Source organism: Sceloporus occidentalis, unplaced genomic scaffold (assembly GCF_023333645.1).
Source record: "Sceloporus occidentalis isolate IW3139 unplaced genomic scaffold, rSceOcc1.0.p SCAF_6, whole genome shotgun sequence".
NCBI classification, from domain to species: Eukaryota; Metazoa; Chordata; class Lepidosauria; order Squamata; family Phrynosomatidae; genus Sceloporus; species Sceloporus occidentalis.
Window position 1 is genome coordinate 75605768 of NW_028316986.1, and position 14760 is coordinate 75620527.

At 43.8% G+C, this 14760-nt stretch overlaps 1 protein-coding gene across 10 annotated transcripts in view; it reads left to right on the forward strand.

Moving 5' to 3' along the window:
* AGPAT4 (1-acylglycerol-3-phosphate O-acyltransferase 4) overlaps positions 1 to 12057 on the forward strand; it is a 73269-nt gene extending 61212 nt beyond the window's left edge. For 5 of the 10 annotated variants that reach the window (XM_089530076.1, XM_089530075.1, XM_089530079.1 and 2 more), the window contains one exon: positions 2612 to 5024. In XM_089530076.1, coding sequence (XP_089386202.1) covers positions 2612 to 3930 — 1319 coding nt within the window. In that variant the 3' untranslated portion in view covers positions 3931 to 5024. Of the gene's footprint in view, positions 1 to 2611; positions 5025 to 6347; positions 6400 to 6622; positions 6816 to 10100 lie in introns of those variants that run through there. The other 5 variants (XM_089530080.1, XM_089530087.1, XR_016281742.1 and 2 more) reach the window with 4 other exon arrangements.
* Positions 12058 to 14760: the final 2703 nt, after the last annotated feature.

Consider the following 14760-nt stretch of genomic DNA (forward strand, 5'->3'; position numbering starts at 1 on the left):
TGAATGCCATGTCTATCAGAGACCTTTTCCAATGCTGACAGAGCATTACTCAGTGGCAACATTGCAGGAATGTTCTATGGGTGAAAGTGGAGCTGTGTTCACACATTGGACTGACCTTTAAGAGATCTGTCATACTGCAATCAAATCAGGAACTCCTTAAATGTGTACTGGATACCTCCTTAAAAAGGTACAAGTGCTAGCATAATGACTAATCAGAATTCCAGCCTGTATATGAACAATAATCCTTCATGAACAGGGCTTCTTCAATAGAATTTTAACTAAAACATTAAGATTTTAATGCTAAATTGATGGAGATGAGAGATAGGAATACCCTCAGCACCCTTAAAACCCTGTTAATTCATAAGAAGCTTAACTTTGAGATGGCTGCATAGTTCTAATTGTCTACAACAAGTAAATTTATAAAACCATTCAGTGCATGAGATACAGATGTAAATATGTGCAAATTAGCTGGTGATAGGAGATTCTCCATGGTAACTGTTGTTGTTGTCCTCTATGCTAAAACCACTTTGAATGTCTGGTAGAAGGGGACCTGGCACCTCCCTCATGACTACAACATGGTTCATGGAAATTGCTTCCACCTGATTTTTGAGGAACTAGCTTCTCTCCCTGTGATGACTGGTCCTCCAATCATCTGGGAACTTCTTCTGAACCATAAGGGGTTAATCGGGGAGGAGGAACATGCTAATGAGAGATGACATCACATGCTAATGAGCTGTAGCATCATAGCTGATGTAAGGTCTAACTGACCAATCAGAGAGTAGGACCGCGAGATTCAAGAACTTTCTATGGGAAATCTTTAAAAGGCCCTTTGAGGCCATGCGCTCCTTTGTCTCTCCCTTGATCCTCTCCTGAGGGGGAACCAGATGATGTCTCTTGGAGTCTGGGGAACACAGACTCGGGAATGCAGGTAGAGATGGCAAGGAGCCAGCTCCCTGATTCCAAGAACTCAAAAGGACTATAAATCCTATCTTCCGTGAGTAGTTAGGAATGTGTTAGCTAGTGCGTTTAGGCCTTTTTGTTATTTTCAACAATGGCTTGTCTGGAATGAACTCTGTAACTATGTTCTTTAACCTGCAAGGCAAGGAGGCTTTGCAAGAGTGATATAAATTCTTTCTATCCTATTCTATCCCTTTTTAAAATAAACTTCTTTCTTAAAAAAACATCTGCTATCTCTATGCTCCTATACACGTGCCTAGGCTCGGCTACTGGTTGTTCTGGGTTGGCAAGAAAGGAAACTAGATCTCTCTCTCTCTATTCCTCACAAGTCCCAGTGTGTGTGAGGAAGGGGTAGCTGTGGAGCTACAATAAAAATATAATTATAATTCATTCACTGGGAGGTGGCAGCGAAAAGTTATTTTTGTAAAGGGATCCCCTGAGAGTAATAGTCACGCACAGGGCTTTGCCTGCAGGGATCATCACATGGTGGCAGCGGTGGTTTTCGGACTGTTGGAAACATTGCTTGCGGGGGCAAGAGTGTATTCCGCTTTTGGAGATGAGATGGCTTTCAGTTTGATGCTCTGAAGAAGTTCTCTTCTCTCTTTCTCTCTATCTCTCCCCACACTCTCTCACTTGTGCTCTACTGACGAAGGGCTAAGGAGAAATAGTGCTGGCTCTTTCACTTGATGTTACTCTGTTCTTTGCTCTGGGGTGAGGAAGCCTTTTCAAACTGAAAAGAGGCTTGAGTTTTGCTTTTCTTTCCTGCTCTCTCTCCTTGGTGATAGGAGGGGGTAGGGTCGGGTGGCTCCTGTTGCCTGTGTGTGTGTTTGAGCTGGTTGCAGAAAGGGGGGTGGCTCTGCCCACAGCATCCCTGTAAACCTAACAGGCAGAGATCAAGCTTGCTAAAAAGCTGTGATCTGATCACTTTGCTAAAGGTGTGCTGGAGACAAAGAAATTGCAAAGTCGCCAGTGATTTTTTTTTCTCTCTTCCTTTTCTCTCTCTTTTCTCTCTCTCCAAGTGAAGGGGAGGAGGGAATCACGGAGGAGTTGCTAGGGGCAACTCAGAGATCCCTTTGATCCTCTTGCCTGGCTGGCAAAGGGCAATCAAAGGTGCCATTAAGTGCTTGGCCTCTTCGCAGGACCAAAAGGTGAATTTCCTGTTTCTGTGGTCTTTCTCTTTCTGTCTGACTAAGAAAGGGGAGGGGGACTTTTAGCCCACTCAAGGAGGGGCTGTTTCTTTTCTCTAGCTAAAGGAAAGGAGGGGTCAGTGGGCTTTAAACAGACCAGTTTTTTCCTGTGGCACTGACGCCTGGGAACAGCATCTAGTGGCAGAGTCGGAGAACTGCAGGGGGGAAGCTAGCCTGAGCTGCTTGTGTCCCTATCCCTCTTCCCTCTCTGACTCACAGCAGACCAGCTGTTCTGCATGCTCAATTCATACAAGCCATTGTGTTTGTTGTTTTATTATTGGCCCTTTCGCGTTATACTTTATAGTTAGTTGTTTAGTCTATGCACCTACGCTCTGGCAAGGTCACTACCATGGCTGATAAAACCCAACACACCTCAAGGGAGGACGAGACAGCTGCGTCTCCGTCTCCGAGCCCGCCATCCCCGACCCACGTGGATGGGTGGACTCACATGATGAAAATTTTCACAGACATGCAGCAGAAAATGTTCGCAGAGATGCGACGTGACATGGCTGAACAACGACGCCAGGATGCGGAGGAGCGACAGCGCCAGCTGACAGTGCAGACCGAAGAATTGCAACGCCAGGTGGCAGAACTACGTGCTGGTCGCAACCCAGGCCAGCCACAAGCGCCGCTGCTGGTGCGTGATGAAGGGCGACACCGACGCTTCCCCACCTACAAAGACGGCGACGACTTTGAGAGTTTCTTGGAAAGTTTTCAGCGGGTATGCAGGACCCACGGTGTTCCAGAGGACCAATACATGAATGAGCTTCGCCCACAGCTGTCAGGAATGCTTCGCGACATCGACGCCAGCATGGCACGGGAGGATGAGCAGAATTTCCACCTCTTTGTGGAAAGGGCTCGACAACGCCTTGGTCTCACCCCGGAAGCGGCGAGGAGACGCTTCAGACAAACGGACAGGAAACCAAACTCATCTGACTTCAACCTGGCTTATGCAGTCCAACGGAGAAGGGAGCTTTGGTTTCAAGTAGCTAAGGCCACCACATTTGAAGCAAGCTGCTTCCTCATCGACTTGGAGCAGTTCCTTGCACATTATCCCCCGGAGGTGGTCCAATATGTGCTGGACAAGAATCCTAGCAACATGCAACAAGCAGCAGAGGCGGCATGCCGGTACCGGGAGTTTAGAGGGGACCTGCCTGCATTGCCCAATGCAGGCCATCCCAAGAAACCCCTGCCTGCTCATCACTTCCCTCGCAAGGACAACTCCCAAGTTCAGCATCCTAAGGCTGCTGCACCCAATCCACCTCAACAGCCTCGCCAGCCTCAACCCTCTCAACCACAAGCGTCTCAACATCCCTCATCGTCTTCGCAAGGTAAACCTAAGGCCAAAGAGGCACCTAAATGCTATTCTTGTGGACAATTAGGCCATATTAGGGCTCAGTGCCCACAGAACTCTAGCATGATACATGTTATGGCTCAGGCCAAACCTCACGTGGCTGAATCTGGTACAACAGTGGATCCTGATCCAACCATGATTCCCGCACACCTCAGACACACCCTGTGGGTGGGTGACAAGGAGGTGGTAGCATACAGGGATTCAGGCGCACAGATCTCAGCCCTGCATCGATCCTTTGTGGACCCTAACCTCATCGACAACGACTCCAAGGTTCTAGTAAAAGGCTTCAGGGCACCACCTGCAGGGATCTTCACACTCCCACATTATAGCCCACATCATTCTGCAGGATCCCCTGGCATTTTTAGGGGGAGAAGAGGAGTCAGGGCATGCCCAGAAGTCTGTTATCCAGAAAGAACCAGCAGTCCAGTTTAAGACAATGGTGGCAGCCCAGATCAGGACCAGGCACATGTGGTTCCTGTGGTCCTGGTGTGAACGCTGCCAGATCGGACTTGCACTTGTCTATTTGGCCTGTCTTTTTCAGGCCAAGGATGACTTTCTTGTGATTATGTGAGAGTATTCTGCCACTTTATGACCATGCTAGCTTTATATTTTTATTTTTATTTTTGGTACATCCATAAAGAGAGGTTGAATGCTGAGGTTTGGTTGTATTGTTATTTTAAAAATAAAATAAAGTGGTGGTAGTAGTAGTAGTTGTTGTAGTAGTTGTCATGTAGAGACGTTTTACTAGTTCTACTTATGTTTCATGCTAGTCTGGAATCCCAAACTATCTGAGTACATTGTAAAATAGTGACACCTGCCCTTTAATCTTACATGTTACTGCACATCATGTACACTTCATTTTTGTACTTTATTTTAATTTCACCAAGGTTTGGCAAAATCCTCACCTTCTAAGATCTTCAGGAGAAGGCTTTCTCTCAGTCCCACCACCATCCCAGGCTCGCCTGGTGAGGACCCGGGAGAGAGCCTTCTCAGTGGCTGCTCCTTCCCTGTGGAACTCCCTTCCACAGGAGACTAGGCTGGCCCCCCACTGCTGGCCTTTCGTAGGCAGGCAAAGACATTTTTGTTTAAACAGGCCTTTTGAGATCTGGCAAGCTTGGTTTTATTGGGAGACGAGAGGGTTGGACTTGGAATTTTTAATTTTAACTCTGCATGTTTTTAAAAATTATATTTGTAATTTTTATATTTTTATGATTTTAATTGTACAGTTTTAACTTATGTTTATATATGTTCGCCGCCTTGGGTCCCATTTTGGGAGAAAAGCAGGATAAAAATAAAACAAACAAACAAATAATAATAGTGAACACAGTTTTACCAAAGGGAGTTGCAAGAAATCCCTCTACTGGCCATAGGAGGAATAACTTCTTTACAAGAAAACAGTTACTCCTGCAAGTGAACTCATTGGTGAATCTGAATGGCAGACAAGGGTTTATAGCTATTATTAGAAGAAGAAAAAGCCCATGTGCCTATTTTCAATTTCTCTGCAACTGTGCTAGTAAATTGTTATTTTGTGGGAAATAATGTATTTGGTTGATATGTGATTTTTAATGTGATTTTTCAGCTATGCAATCTGGAATAGTAAATTGCTTTATACGTCATCTGACTCTTTCAAAGTTATAGGGCAGAGAGTACTATCTGGGTAAATTTGCACACAACATCATCACTGTCATTTCCTGTAATACTGACTCTTACTTGCCTTTTGATTTTCATTCAGCCTAATCATAACTTGGTCACATACAGTACACTTATAGTTTGTAGTAATATTTTTTTTCAGTAGTGACTTCTCTCTAATGCATATTATACAGTCTGCCAATAAATAGGATATTTGCATTTAAATGACCATGGTGTAATCTCAGATTATTTAACTGTTAGGCATTGTAAAATCTCACCACTATGCTAGGTTTTTGCTCTTTCCATCAATTTGCTGATGTGCCATTTTGAGAACTCAGTGGGAAGTGATGGGTCGAACACCACTGTTTTTAATAATAATAATTAATAATAATTTGTTTTATTTATATACCGCTATTCCAAAGATCATAGCGGTGAACAGCAAGTAAGCTAATTAGCAAGTAAGCTAATTTGCCCCCAACAGTCTGGGTACTCATTTTAGCGACCTTGGAAGGATGCAAGCCTGAGTCGAGCTTGGGCCCTTTTGCTGCTATTGAACTCGCAACCTTGTGGTTTTGAGTGAATGGCTGCAGTACAGGCATTTAACCACTGCGCCACCAGGGCTCCATCGTTATTGTGGTACCAGCTCTGTGAGTCTACAATTCACTTTGGAGCAACTAACATTAATCATGAATATGTGCCGCTAAATCTCTTAGAAACCAATGCAACGCTAAACTTCACTGAAAGAAATATGGTTTATGATTAGTTTCTCTGAATTAGGGCCTCCCTGCCACAGCCACCTTTAAGAGAAGATGTACAGGCACACGAGAACAGGAGGGGAGGAAGCATGGACATTTCCCTTCTTTGCACTCTTATCTCCACACCTGTCTCACTCTTTGTTACGGTTCCTATACATACTTCTTTCCTTCCATCCCTCCAAACTGAGGTACTGTATTTGTTTCTCACTAAATCAAGAGGAGTGTGAGCTTGGGTTAATAATTTTCTGGGTAGCCAGTACTACTTAGGTAGGGAGGTAAGAGGTTGTTGGGTCCTACTGCGGAGTGCAGCATCTTTCAACAACTTCAGCAAGTTTCCCTCAGTAGAATGTTTTCTAACATAATAGCATGAGCATGTCCTGCTGACTGAACTGTGCATGTGTTTCCTGTGTGTGTGTGGATGTGTCTGTGCTCTTCTTTCTCTTTCTCTCCCTTCCTTCTTTCTAGGATTCTGCTAGGTGACTATTGGTTTAAGGACCTTGGAGAACGCTTGAAGCTAGTAAGTGACAGCATTTGAGCTCTCCCAGCAGCCCAGATTTCCAAGGGAAATTAGAATAATGGAGGTGGGACTGGATGTGGTAAAGACTGAACTTCTCTGACAAGGTTCTGCCAAAATTCATATTATATTTACAAAATACAAGAAATAAGCTTTCTGTATAGGATGTTCAGAGTAATACTTATGTGACTTGCTTTGTTGATTTTTCTTTTAAAATAATATTTAGGCTGCAATCCTACATCAGGAGACATACATGTCTCTGGAAGCTATGTCTCCATAGCTACACCTGATACTACCTTCATCAGAAACCTGATTTATAAGCCATGCAGCCCCACAACATGCTAATTGCTGAGTTGCTGGAAAGTGAGGGCATCAGTGGAGACACATCCTGCTATTTTTCTTTAAATGCACTGTGACAGGTACCTGTGGGGACACCCAGGGGTTATTGGGACATACCTGGAAATGAGATCCTTGCAGAATGTAGCTGGAAATGTTACTGAATCCAGAGACGGCTGTATGAGGTTGGGGGATCTGCACCACTCAGGCTACAGATTAGAGTATGCTACTGTTACTTTGCTTTGATGAAACTTAAATGCAAAGAGCAAGATGTAATAATGTCCAGATCTTCTTGTATTGATTATTTTTCTTGTTAATTTATTGTAAACCAGGAAGAGAGAACCTCAATTTTTCCTGTTAAGATCCAAATCACTTTTGCCAGTACATGTTGGATCCAACAGCAGTGGACAGGACCAGAGTCAAAATCAGGCTGTTGAGGATGACTCTTGGCTCAGTATTCATTGGGGAGGGGGATCTCCTTCAGTTTATAGAAAATTCAGTCCAGAATGATGAAGCAATCCCACCTCTGTCCCAGACAAACCATTTAAAGGGATATCACATTGTTATAGTTAATAACAACTATATAATTCCAGTTTATTGAGTGGTTAGAGAAAAATGAAGCTTTATATTATAGAATGCAAGGGAAAGCAGGATAAATAGACAAAAAAGATTATGTAACATTGAGACCTAGAAACTAGAATTCATTCCCTGTGGAAAAAAGATAATTGTAGTTCCAGTGGTGATGTGCTCTCAAAGAATTTCAGAATGGAGTGACAAAGCATCTGAATAAGGTTGCCATAGACAGCTGCACAATACCACAGTTACAAAGTGCAAAACTGCTTGAAACATACACCATACAGTCTGGCCGTACCTCATGGATTCCTTGATTCTTGGATAGAATACAAAGCACTGAAGGACCAAAACTCCAGAAAATACATGGTAAACACATGGTAGACTGTGAAGCCAATTATAAAATAATAGTCACCATTATTATTTCACTCTGGATTTTAGTGGGGGCCCGATAAGCATTTTAACCCCCACTTCAATAGTAAAAAAACATTGTTTTGCCTGCAGAGGGTCTTAGGTTCAGTCCCTGCTGTTTCCAGTTAGAAGGATCAGGTAGTAGGTGACAGGAAAAATACCACTCAACCTGAGATCATGACTGCTGCTTGTCATAGTAATTAATATCAGGTGTGAGGTAAATAAATAGCAGGGCTTGGTATTAGTCAGGTTTCTGTGTAGCTCAAGGTGAACTCTTGTGTTTCTTGAATTACCTGCCTCTGATATGATTGGCCAAGCAGGATTTTGAGTACTCTGTCTGAAGTGTATTGACTGTGCTTTGGATTGCTTGCAAATGAGATACCAGTTTCTCCGAGTCTACCCCATGAGATCATTCTTGTGCCTTTCACTATAAACAGAGATATAATAAGACCATTCTAATGTGGGAAGATGGCATGTGTTTTTAGTCATTGTGGAGATTGCTTGCAGTGTGGCCCTTACTTTTAAAGGGCCTTATCCAACATCATATTCAGGTCTGAAAGAGCATACTATCCACTAGGATTGTTTTTGAGTCTAGTCACACATTACTTGCTTTTTTGAATTTAAGCAGGATTTGGTTCTTTCCTGTGAGAAGTCTCTTTAATGTTTCTTTTGTAAATATCAGCTGCATGACCTCATTTCAAGTTTAGTGATTTTAAGTCCTCTAGATTTTCAGTCAAGTAGAGGTACGTTCTCATTTCTGTTGCACTGAAGCCACATTTGTTGTTTGCATAAAGCTATCTGGCACTGTTAACAGTGTGTACAGTTGGTGCAAGGGACTGAATGTCACACCTAGAGTTGTATGAGTCAGATATTTTCTTCTGCTTGGTGCTCTTGTACTCATGATCAATAAAAGGTAATCTGATTATCAAAAAGTATTTGGCTGAGAACAAAATGGAGTAAATGTGACTTAGGACAAGAAGTGGCTCTTGTACTAGTCAGACCCCTTTCTAGCTCCCTCATTGGAACTACTGTCTTGTCTTCTGTTTTCAGTGATACCTTTGATTGCCAGTCCTGCTCTGGAAAGATTGTTACACTATCACTTAATACCTCTTTTAAGGCTCATGAAATCAAACTGGCAAGGCAAATACATAATTCTTTTGGTAACACTTGATATGTTTTCCATTATTTGAAGCTTGAAGAACAAGAGTTTGTTAGGTTTAGTTTTGTTTTTGGGTGAGATCGACTGTAGTATTACTACTGTATGAAGTATAGCAACTAGTATTTTTGCTATTGAACTGTAAAGTTGAATGTTGCATCAACCAATTCTTTGGCATTCATTCATGCTAGAGTGGGTCATCTGCACAGGCAAGAAGCATGCAGTTTTCCAGATGTTGACCCAGCAGCCTTAGCCAGCATAGTCAATACTAAAGAATGCTTGGCATTGAAGTCTGGAGGGTTTCATGATTCCCACCCCTATTCTACAGTATGAGTTCAAAGAAGGGTAGAGTTTAACTTCAAAATAATAAAATAAGCAAACAGCTAGATTGTAACTTCTTTGCCGCTATGGAATGGGAAAAGGAGTCCTCCGTTACTACTTTATTGGGGTCTTGTAGCACCTTTGAGACTAACTGAAAGAAAGAGATTGGCAGCATGTGATGCATTTGAGGAAGTAGACTGAAGTCTACGAAAGCCCATGCTGCCAATTTTTCAGTTAATCTCAAAAGTGCTACAAGATCTTTCTATGTACTGATTCTACAGAATAACACGACTATATCTTTGAATTCTACTTTAATTGGGATTTTTGTTACAAAAGTCTTCCATTTTTCTAAGAACTATTCTTGAGAAGCAATACATCTTGCTTTAAATGAAGGGCTCGCTTTTAAAAGGCTGGGCCATGTCCTAGAATTGCACTGTTAGCTTCCTTTGAAAACCTTCATTCTGCGTCCTCTAGTTTCCAGGAGTTGCTGTCATGTAATGTTTGCCACCTGGAGAAAGTACTCTTGTAGCTGTTGGCTCAGCCACAGAGGGTATATCCATTTTTGATTGGAGATTAGTAACATCTAAAACAGGATTGCCAGTAGTCTTTGTGCATCAGAGTACTTGACAACCAGCCATGTTGCTCTTCTTCGCTGGTAGGATTTAACCTTGTATTCTTAAGCAGAGTTGCTGTACGACACCAACCAAAAATATTTATTGCTACCACAATTTCCCAAAGACTGTAATGCTCAATCTTTTTTTGGCATAATGTTCTAAAGTGGCAGAATATTAATAAGGCAAACCAGGGTATTTAAATCACACTGCTCTGTGTGAGGAAATTTGCTAACGGTTACATTTCTTTCCTAGATGGTTCTTAACATAGATCTCTCCTAATATTTTCCTTATTTCAGCTTCAGTTGGTGTTCGATGGATGATAGGAGTTACAGAAATAAATAAAGGGTCAACTTATGGCAACCATGGTCACAAGGGGAAACAAAAGTGAAATCTCCAGAGACTGCTTCACACCCAAAGGGAACTCAAATGCCTGTTGGAAACTGTTGTGTGTATCATTCCCCTTCAAACACAAGTATGAGGAAGACGGCCATACATTTGCTGAAATCGTACCCTTCTTTCCCCTTTGCTCCCTCACTCCTGTGTGGGGTGTTAGTCAATATTATGCCCATGATTCTAGCATTTTTCCTATCAGGTTTTTCACAGGATCTCTCTCTTGAAAATTAAGAAACATAAAATATGCAAAGAGACAGTATAACAAGGAAGGATCCAAAGGAATTAATCTTTGGCTTATCCCCTTACCCCATTTCAGTGGATTAATAGTGTTGAATAAAATTTACTTTCGTACAAGATGACTGAACTTGTTTGCATGTAAGAACATATATTCTTGGTGAAACAAAGTAAAGGCCTCTCTAGTCCACTATCCTGTTTTCAGAGGCCCCACAAGTGCTTCTAGGAAGCCCAAGCACTTTCCTGCTTGTATTCCTTACCAGATGTTAGTGAGGATCATGTTCTCTTTGATTTTGGGGATAAAACACAGCCACCATGACTATTAGCTACTGATAGCCTAATGGCAATTATGTATATATATTTAAAGCTGTACAAGATGGAAGGTATTTCTATATCATGTGGAAATCATTTCCATAGATGTGAAGTGGTATATCCTGCTGCCTGCCCTGAATCTCCTAATATTCAAATTCAGTGAATGACCCCAGGCTCTAGTAGTATGAAAGAGGGATGAAAGTTTAAATTCCAATATTTTTTTTGTTTTTATTTTAAAAAGTCTCATTTTTTATTCACCACCACCACCCGGCAACCTAAAAAGTTCCAACTTCTGGGATCTTTCTTTGTTATGAGTGTGTTTCAGATTTGATCACTTCATTTGCTCTTTTAATTTTCCAGCTTTACAGTCCTTGAGATGTGACTGTAAGAGTTGTGCATGTTGTCACACCACGATTTCTATAAAGATATTAATGGTATGGAGAGTTATATTTTCAGTCCCTTTCCTATTAATCCCCAGCCTGGAATTTAACTGTTTTACAGCTGCTACAGCCTGGAATGAGAGCCAGCATGGTTTGAGCATTGGACTACGACTCAAGTAATCAGGGTTTGAATCCTCACTTAGCCTCTTTATATTTGTTAAGTTTAATCACATGGTCAACCAATTTATCCAAAATGAAACACCTGCAGTTTGGTATTTGGACATGTGCACAGATATATGTACACATTTGAAAAACACACACTTGAAAAATGTCCACAAAAATACACAAACTAGCATTTTAAGGAAAATTTTCTCATGGGTGAGTTAATCTTGAGTAAAGGTTATATTTACTCTGTGCAAGTAAAATGATCAACACTTTTTTGGCCTTGTCAGTGGTGGCAGAAACCAAAAACTTAAACACACACACACACACACACACACACTTTAACTGGGACCAGAATCCTGATGGGGAGTGTTTTGTATTCACAATCCCTACATATTCCTTACTTTAGAGGGCATAACTGAAACCGTGGAAGTTCTCCAATCCACACTTTCCAGGAAGTAGCTGCTGTGATTGATTGTCCCACCAGCACCTAACCTCAGGTGAAGGATCTCGACCATGACAGAAGGATCTCCAGCATGAGAGGAGGGATTGCGATGGAGTCCTGCCTCTGCCTGTCACACTAGAGATTGCTCACAGGAAGGAGCTGGAGCATCACTCAGCTACTTCACAGCTTGTGAGGACAGGGGTAGGACTGTGCCAAGAGTCAATCCATACCCATGTAACTACAGCGTTTATGTAACTCCCTGATTCCATCCAAAATCCATAAAAAGACCTGAAATGTGAAAAATTGGGCACATTCAGACTGATTAAAGCAAACAAAAATTTCCAAGATTTTGTTTCTCTTCTTTCTCATTTTATTTTGGAGAGCCATACATATTATGGTTATCCCATAATATTTTCGGATTCCAGCCGAGACTTTTTATACCAGTTACTTAGGTCAGTTTATTTTAACTCAGGCATTACATTGGAGGACCTAGACATTCCTAGAGAAGAGTTCTCTCTCTCTTTTTTAAAGGAGTCACAATTTTTATTTACATATTTTGTTCCATTTTTGCAGGGGGAGGCTATGTCCCTAGCCCACATGAAGGTGGGAGGCCAGTTGTAAATCAGTTTACATCCTTAGCACAGATCAGTTAAATCCATTTAAAAGAAAACAATGGCGGGGTACAGACGGGCAGGGGAAGACGTCTTGGAGGTGTATTCTGCTGAATACGGAGCCTCCAGACCGACCGTGGCTCAGGTGTATGGGGCTTCCACACGGGGGGGGGGGGGGCAGTGAAGTCGCCTCACCTGGGGCCGTTTCTGACCCGCAGTTTCCATACCGCCGCCTCGGAGGACACTGCAAAGAGAGAGGCAGCTTCTGCACGGGCGGCCAAAAACGGGGCTTTTTTTTTCTTTTGCCGGCTGGCGGATGCGCAGCTGCGGCGCTCAGCACCGGCGGCAGAAAACCTATGTGCACATTTAAAGCGCCCAGGCCCCTTTAAACTTTTTCCCTCGCCCTCCCCAAGAACAATGGTGGTCTCCTGCCAGCTGGTGTTGGCATCCTTGTCCGCTTGCACGTTGGTAGTGTCACCAGCATCATGGATGCCTCCTCTCCTTTGGTCCCCACGCTCTTGCTGAATCTGCAATGCACAGCCACAGCTGTCACCGCTGCCACCGCTGTCCCCCTGCCATCCCCCATCACCTCCCTTGTACATATGTAAATATTTAAAGTTTTAGGGGTTTTTTATTGTTAGGTGAAAATGGCACAGGAATGTGTGTAGGGGTTCACTTTAAATTCCAAACTTTCCCCGATTCTAGCAGCGCATGCGTACATGTTGCTCTAGGGTTAGGGTTAGGGTTAGGGTTAGGGTTACGAGCATTAAAATAGAGTGCAGCTGTGCTGCAGCTTCCACATCTGCATGGCATCTGACGCTCTAATTAGAGCCTCGGTGCAAACTGCACATGTTCCAGGACCCCGACTCATTATGCGACGCAACAGACACGGAGCTTTTAAATGGGCAACTTAAAGTAAAGTAAAAAAGTAAAATTTTTATTTATATACCGCCCTTCCAACAGATCAGGGCGGTTTACAACAGATTAAAAACAATACAATAAAACAACAAATCCATACAATAATTCTATAAAAACAAAGACAGAAAAGCCCCGGATTAGCCGATCCCTTTGCCAGTGCGGACGAAGAAGGCCTAGAGGACTTTAATCAGGGAATGCGATCCCAAACAGGAAGGTCTTTAAATCCCGTCTAAATTGGGCCAGGGAGGTGGCTGAGCGGAGCTCTATGGGCAGCGTGTTCCAAAGGGCCGGGGCGGCGATGGAAAATGTCCTCCTAGTAGTGGAGACAAACCTCGCCCCGGGAACCCTAAGTAATTGCTGCCCAGATGTTCTGAGGGTGCGGGGCGGAATGTATGGGGAGAGGCGGTCCTTCAGGTATCCTGGGCCCAAGCCATTTAGGGCTTTATAGGTCATCACCAACACCTTATATTGCGCCCGGAAGCGAATGGGCAGCCAATGGTGATCTTTTAGCACCGGAGTTATATGGCTGGCCCTGGAAGTACCAGTGACCAGCCTGGCTGCCATGTTCTGCACCATTTGTAGCTTCCGGGTTTGGTATAAGGGTTGCCCCATGTAGAGTACATTGCAGAAGTCCAGTCTCGAGGTTACCAGAGCATGTACCACAGTTTCAAGGTCCCTCTGGGCCAGGTATGGGCGCAGCTGGCGAATAAGCCGAAGCTGATGACAGGTGCTCTTGACCGTCGCGTTCACCTGAGTAGTCAGGCGAAGGGACGAGTCAAGAAGCACCCCCAGACTGCGCACGGAGTCCTTCACAGGGAGCGTGACCCCGTTCAGGACAGGTGGAACCACCGCCATTCCTGGACCAGGGGAACCTATCACGAGTACCTCCATTTTTTCTGGATTCAGCTTGAGTCGGTTTTCCCTCATCCAGCCCATTACTGACTCCAGACAGGCCACGAGAGGAGAGACGCCATCCTGAGTCACTGCATCAGTCGGAGACATAGAGAAGATTATTTGGGTGTCATCAGCGTACTGATAACCCCGCGCCCCATGTCTCCGGATAATCTCTCCCAGCAGTTTCATGTAAATGTTAAATAGCATGGGAGACAGAATGGCTCCTTGAGGGACCCCAGTTTTAAGGGCCCTCTCATCGGAGCACACGTCTCCCAGCTGCACCATCTGGGACCTTCCAGAGAGATAGGAGCGGAACCACTGGAGCGCAGTGCCACCGACTCCTACCTCTACTAGACGCCCCAGAAGGATACCATGGTCTATGGTATCGAAAGCCGCTGAGATGTCCAAGAGCACCAGCAGGGACACGCTTCCCCTGTCGATGCCCAGACGGAGATCATCGACCAAGGCGACCATGGCCGTCTCAACCCCGTAACCCGCCCGAAAGCCAGTTTGAAATGGGTCCAGATAATCCGTATCATCCAAGACCGCCTGAAGCTGGAGTGCAACCGCCCTCTCGATCACCTTCCCCAAAAATGGCAGCAGTGAA